This window comes from Mya arenaria, chromosome 13 (genome assembly GCF_026914265.1).
Source record: "Mya arenaria isolate MELC-2E11 chromosome 13, ASM2691426v1".
Classification (NCBI taxonomy): Eukaryota; Metazoa; Mollusca; class Bivalvia; order Myida; family Myidae; genus Mya; species Mya arenaria.
In genome coordinates, this window is record NC_069134.1 from 42,083,451 (window position 1) to 42,090,642 (window position 7,192).

The window sequence follows — 7,192 nt, forward strand, 5'->3', positions numbered from 1 at the left end:
AATCGACATTCGGAGCTTCTCGGTCATTTTTATCGAAAACAACCTCGGATGTATGCCGGTACATCAGTAGTTCGTAATGTTTTGAATTTTATTATTTATCTTGTATTTATTGATCTAAGTTTAAATTGTCAGTTTAGTGTTTTATTACAAGCATAATTAAGATTTCCAAGAGTTAAGTCATTAAGTTTAACTGCCAAATTAAATTACTACGCGATCTTCTTGCAGCGGACTTATGCACCAGTCAATTGTAACCACGCCCCCCCCCCCCCAGGTCCGGGGAATAGCGGGGATTAAGACTTTCGGTCCAGCTAAGCCCGGGTAAAATCCCCGCCCTGCGGGGACGAGCTCCGTAATTGGTGACTTTAGCGAAAACGACAACACAAACAGTAGGCGCACTTAACGAAAACAACAAAATACAACCGGAATGAAAGCTCCGTAATTGGTGACTTTAGCGAAAACGACAACACAAACAGTAGGCGCACTTAACGAAAACAACAAAATACAACCGGAATGAAAGCTCCGTAATTGGTGTCTTTAGCGAAAACGACAACACAAACAGTAGGTGAACTGAATGAAAACAACGATGTACAACAGGAAAGAAAGCTCCGTGTTTGGTGTCTTTAACGAAATTGACATCACAAACAGGCGATAAATTTTACTTCTAAATCATTTCCCGCGAAAAAAAATCTCTGTATGATAGCATTACTTTATTATTTTAAGCAGTCACGTTTTTGGAATTACTCGCGTATTTGCATGAAATCTGAGTTTCAAAGTCTTTACGAACAATGATTTTAGTGTAGGCTGCGAGATGTTAAATGGTCTGGAGTTCCTTCCCCTTACACTATCGTTATCGGTACTTTTTATGGAATATCAGTAAGCAGGGAACCAGATAAGATGTTAAATTGAAAAAAAAAACATAGGTAATTCTAACCAATTGTAATTTTAAAAAAATGTTAAAATTAAACTTAACAAAGATGCAGTAAGTTTTGTATTCGTCTGTAAAGAAGGGAGTAAAAGGGCGAAACAGTTATTTTCATATTCCGACGAATTCTCTCCAGAATATGTTTTATAGCTGATGCTTCGTTTAAACGAACAATAAGATGGATACAGAAGTTTTTCAAATATTGTTTTCGGTGCTAATAATTAATAGAAATTGAAAAATAAATAATCTTCATATTTTAAATTGAAGTTTGAATTATTTTTGCTCCCAGCTTAAGAAGATTTGCATACATTTGCTCTTTTCTAATTCTATACAAAATCAACTAGAGTACGTACTATTAGATTGATAACGATATTTATTACTATAATTATTATCAAACCAAATACATCAATAGTTTGACCACGACTAATTTCGGCACAATGTAAATCAAAAACTCAAATTACTATAGATTATATACATTAGAACAGGTTGCATTATCAATTCAAACACATACATATACCATGTACACATACATCTACCATGTAACACATACATTTACCAACATACATAATAATGAAAATAGTAACACAAGATATAAGATAACCTCAGATATATTGACAAGCGTACATGTTTAGATAGCCTCCTTTCCCTGAGACGACGAGGTAACCATTTCCGTCGACAGCCATACACCTAGGGCGGTCAAGCCCGTCCAGTCGCGTCGGATATTCGAGCATGAACTCGCCCTGCGGATCAAGGACGATAATCCGACTGCGACTAAAATCAGACACGTAAATGTTATCAAAATGATCGCAGCATATGCTTCCTGGTAACCACTCATTTTTGCCAAGCTTCGATTTCAGTTTAAATTCTTTCACTAAGTGTCCACTATCGTCCATCATTATGACGCTGTTGGTCAGCCAGTCCGACACGATAATGTTCCCCTTGCTATTTGATGTGATGAAGGTCGGGTTACGGACCTTTGCCCCGCGAGCAGGCATAATGTCGTTACAAAGTTCTCCTCGGAGATCGTATATCTGAAAGGTGGTTGTTTTGTTATTCGCAACGACGAAATAGCGGTTCGAGAGCGCCGTGATTGGGTAAGAAGAACCGGTGCTCTCCAAAGATATCTTCTTTTTGATAGTTCGATCGTTCGTGTAGAGATTCAGAGACATCTGATCGGTAACGCCGATGACATCGTTGCATACTGCGATACCTGACGGCTTGATGTTGGCGATAGTTTCAACATAATGTCCCAATCTGGTGAATATTTTTACCTTCCTGTTTTCCTGATCTCCAACTACAAAGTGGTCTCCAAACAACGAGGCTAGACCCGTAACGCGACATTCGAAATTGTCCTCTCTTGGTATGGTTGTGCTTATTCGTCTTACGAGTTGAAAGCCTGCAACATGCCGGGCTCCAAATTTGAGAGGTGTTTCGGGTTTTCTGTTGTATTCTCTGGATAGCGTAAGCTCAAACAGACCAATTCGATCGACGGTAAGAAATACATTCCTGAAACGTATATCCGGAGCCTGCCATTTCATAGCGAGTGTATCTAGTTTCTTAACCTGTAGAGCCATCATGCGGTGTCTGATGGTCTTCTCCAGAAACAATACTTCGACGTCTTTCCCGTTTGTAACAACGTCGTTTGCAAACGTAATGTTGCCTTTCATGATGTCCGCAATGGTGTTTATTTGTTCTTTTCTCTTAATGCAGGCATCCCGCTGTTCGTCCATTGTCTTTTTTAGAGACTTCAAAATATCTGCTTTTTCACGTTCAATCTGATCCATCAACTTTTTAACGGTTTTCTCAACGCCTTCAATTAAATCTTTCTCGCGCTTATCAATATCCGTCGTAGTAGAGTCAACATTTTCGGCTATCTTTTTCAACGCTTCGATTTTCTTTTCAACATTACCAATCATGTTAGCGACTGCCTTGCGCCTTGATACTTGCGAATCTTTTGCGTTTGCGCACGTATGACCAACATGATGTTCCAGCTGGCATTCTCGACATATTGGAACGCTACATGTCTCACAGTAATACTTTATCGGTTCTCCTTCGTGCTGCTCGCACGTGATGATTTGTTTGTTGCGAATTTCACGGTCTCGTTTTCCATCTGAAAGTTCAGAAAGAGGCTGAATTTCGTGTGCAAACGTCATACGAGTAAGCGTATGGGCTTTTCCGCAATCTTCACAGAGGAAATCCCCGCATGTTAGACATTTAAGGGTTGCGAAGTTATCTTTCTTCTGCAACTCACAAATCTTACATCGAATATCTTTCGCAGTTTTTGCCTGAAACACAGAAACCAGTCCATTTAGAAAGTAGTTCGGCTGGAATCCGTCAATGCCATTCGAAGGCTTGTCAACTTCTTCCTGACACTGAGTACACGTGATCACACCATCTGATGCATGCTGGTTATACAGGGTGGTGACGCATGGTCGACAGAGGGAATGGAGACACGGTAGGAGTGTGGGGTCCCTGTAAACGTTCTCACACTCTGGACACTTCAAGCTCTGTGGTCCCAGGCGCGCCAAGGCCTCATCCTCGACTCGCTCCGACATGCGCACTGGAAGTAGAAATAAAATGTACACACACGAAAATGTTCATGTGAATACAGTGTTCATTTTATATGTATTTCCATTTGTTCAGCAGTGGTTGTTAAAGTTAGACAAAATATCCACAATATCGGATACTAATTGTGTTCATTACTCAGCAACATGTGGTAGGACAAGGGAGTTGTGATCAACACACCGACATAAACTTTGCTGAAAGTTTATGAAGACACCTTGTTCAGTTAAACGGTTGCTGTTTGAATATGATTCGTTCTAATACAGGAAATGAGGAATATAAGTCATTTAATGTGATGCATATGTAACAGAATATTTATGCAAAAAGCTACAGAAACAAGTCTAGTAGTAAAAAGTTTAAACATAAACCCAGCTTAATGGCAGTGGGTAAACGCCAAAGACATATAACATAAAATCACAAACAAGAAACATGGAAGAACAGCAATAAACTCCACAAGCAGCACAGTGTATACATACTTTATATATATATATATATATATACTAGGTATGTTTATCAAGGATTGTTAGGTACCGCCTTGGAACGGTCAGTAAAATGTAAATTTACTGGGGGTTTCAACCAGTTTAAGTGCACAAACTTCACTCTTATCCCAACAATCCTGAATAAAGATAAAACGCAAAAGGTAAATCTGATCAAAGTATGCATTAAACAACTGTCATTTTAAATATAATAACATCAAAAGTAAGTCAGACTTATTTGATAATAGTCTAAACAGATTTATCAACATAAAACTCACCCGATGAAAGGTCAGACAAAAATATTTTGCCTCCATTATAATTTCTGTACCTCTTTGTGTAAACATAAGACATTTTATGAAACAATATATCCTTTCAAAAGGTTCATCTATAGCATTTATACAAGTTCATAGTGCAGTACAATTATACGTATTAAGTGTATGATATAGTTTGCTAATATTCTAAATTGTTAAAAATAAATTATTCAATTAGCTTGCAACAAGTATCGCAGTTTAAGCGGATTATACTTAAAGATTTAAAAACTAATCTCAAAGGCATTTTAAATCATTTTTAACTCAGTTTGGTAAAATATAAACGGTGTGAGTATACAGAAATATTAATAATATGCTTACCTTTTTTCTATTTCCAGTTTTCAATGCGATGTTTCCAGCTCTTTGGGATGTGTGTCTAAATTGTTTAAGAAAATTCGGTTCTTTACAAATGGCTTACTGTACGTTAGCACTGTATGTACATAGAAACAAGATAAATGTGTTTGAAATTGAAAGCATTCTGTATGTACATGATAAGACTATTTAATAACTCCTAATCATGTACATATAAGATAATAAGACCATTATAAATAATGATATTAAATTGACTGGCGATAACCATTGAATACATATTCCAAATAAAGGTCGAAGGAGTAGTTGCAATACCAAAGGGTATCTTTATGCGTTGACTTTAACATTTAATATTTTAGAAATAAAACCGATTGCTAAAATGACAACTGTTTTACTAATGATGCAATTAATAGCAAGTAAGGAGTCCGTTTTGTTAGCAATTTATGTAAAAAGTAGTCCTGTTATTTTCTGATAACTGGTGATCACTTTGATCTGTTTGGTAACCTTCTAAGTGAATGTATGAAATATGTTGTAGTTTAATAGTTTATAAGCTGGAACTTCAAAAGGCGTTTAATACCGTAGATCACAAAATTCTATGTCAGAAGTTAAAAGAAATTGGTGTGGATTCAATTGAGTTGTTTCAATCGTATTTATCTGGACGTAAACAAGTTGTCAATGTAAATAATACAACGTCTTAATTCATGAACATCTCTTGTGGCGTTCCTCAAGGAAGCATACTTGGTCCGTTGCTGTTTTTATGCTATGTCAATGAAATGAGTATAAGCTTAAGTGAAAAATGTAAATTAATATTATATGCAGATGATAGTGCTATCCTTTTCTCACACAAAGATCTTCCGTTATTAGTAATGTACTCGGCAAGGAACTTGAAAACTGTAGTAAGTGGTTAGTTGACAACAAACTGTCTTTGCATCTTGGAAAAAAACAACAGAATGTTTTTTATTTGGGTCTAAAAGGAAACTAACAAAAGTTGATAGCTTTAATGTAAACTGCAATGGCCATATCATAAAACCTAAACAATCCGTTAAATATCTTGGAAGTATACTGGACAATGATCTCAGTGCTGCATCTATTGTTAACAATATTGTCAGTAAAGTTAATTCTAGGTTAATTTTTTTATATAGACAAAATCGTTTTTTAGATATGAAACTAAGAAGATTGTTATGTAACTCCTTAATACAATGTCATGTTGACTATGCATCGACATCTTGGTACAGTGGTATATCTAAACAATTCAAGAACAGATTACAGGTCACTCAGAACAAAGTTGTCAGATTTATTTATGGCTATGATTGTAGAACTTCCCTGAAAGTCTCAGCTTTCAATGATATTGGATGGCTTAATATAGAAAATAGGATAAAGCAACTACGACTAAACCATGTACATGAAATCTTTAATAGCAAATGCCCATCATACTTACATGAACATTTTACTTAAGTCTCAGCCACACATTCTTACAACAGTAGACATAGTGCTTGAAATTTTAAAGTGCCACAGGCTGACAGTTTTATATTAAATACTTTCTTTTATCAAGCAATCCAGGACTGGAACAGTCTTCCAATAAAGTTAAAAGAATTGAAAAAAGTTAAAGGATACTTTTAAAAAAGAAGTGAAATCACATCTCATTGTTGGTATGAAATGTGCAGAAATGGAAGATTTCCTATTTTATTAATTGTTATTCATTTAATTTTGCATATCAGTTCTAAGATTTTTGTCATATTATGCTAAAGTGTCATATGGTTTTAACAATCGGTTGCATTATAACTGTAAAAGTTCGATCTCAAACATTTAATCATTCTTTAAGTGGTCAAGAGTACATGCATGTCATTTTTGTATAAGAAACCCTAATTTAAAAAGCTTACAACTGAGATCTGGGCAAATAATTACATTTGTCATAAGGACCCCATTGAAAATAAATTAAATAACTTTAGTGGGTTATCCTGTGTTATATATTTGTCACATTAAATTAAATCTTTATTCACGCACGTATGTATCCAAAGCATTCTATTGATGTTGTGCTTTAGTATATATAATCACTAATACTTTGTTAATTAGTCTTAGTTATAACTTTATGAGATATTTGGTTTGTTACTATGACATATATATATATATATATATATATATATATATATATATATATATATATATATATATATATATATATATATATATATATATATATATATATATATATATATATATATATATATATGCACGAATAAATCTATCTATCTATCTATCTATCTATGGCTCAATATAAAAAAGGATTCAAAAATCTTAAACTTAACAAAGCCAAATAGAGAGAAGAAGGGTTAGTCCCTGTTAGGTGAGGGCCGAACACGCTTCTGTGTAATTAACTTGGTACAATCACCAGGCCCAATGGCAATGCCACGGTTTTGATAAAATCTGCCAGGTTAACAATAATTCATAAAACATGTAAATGGATACATTGCCCACACACTTGTGTATGTTTGTTGAAAAGGTATTTATATATTAATACATTATTCTAATAAACATAAGGTAACCGCTACTTCACTCATCGTCAGTACTTTTTTCACGATTAAGGGAGTTAACCGCTACCTGGTTTTAGAAATCTA

The 7,192-nt window shown here is 35.0% G+C and overlaps 1 protein-coding gene across 1 annotated transcript; it reads right to left on the reverse strand.

Annotated features, from left to right (window-relative positions):
• Nucleotides 1–1,524: 1,524 nt before the first annotated feature.
• LOC128215272 (E3 ubiquitin-protein ligase TRIM56-like) lies at nt 1,525–4,620 on the reverse strand. Its single transcript, XM_052921978.1, has 2 exons — nt 4,590–4,620; nt 1,525–3,482 (listed from the first exon to the last, which is right to left on the reverse strand). Exon 2 carries the CDS (start codon nt 3,475–3,477, stop codon nt 1,525–1,527), a length of 1,953 nt encoding a protein of 650 aa, XP_052777938.1. The 5' UTR covers nt 3,478–3,482; nt 4,590–4,620.
• Between the last annotated feature and the right edge of the window lie 2,572 nt (nt 4,621–7,192).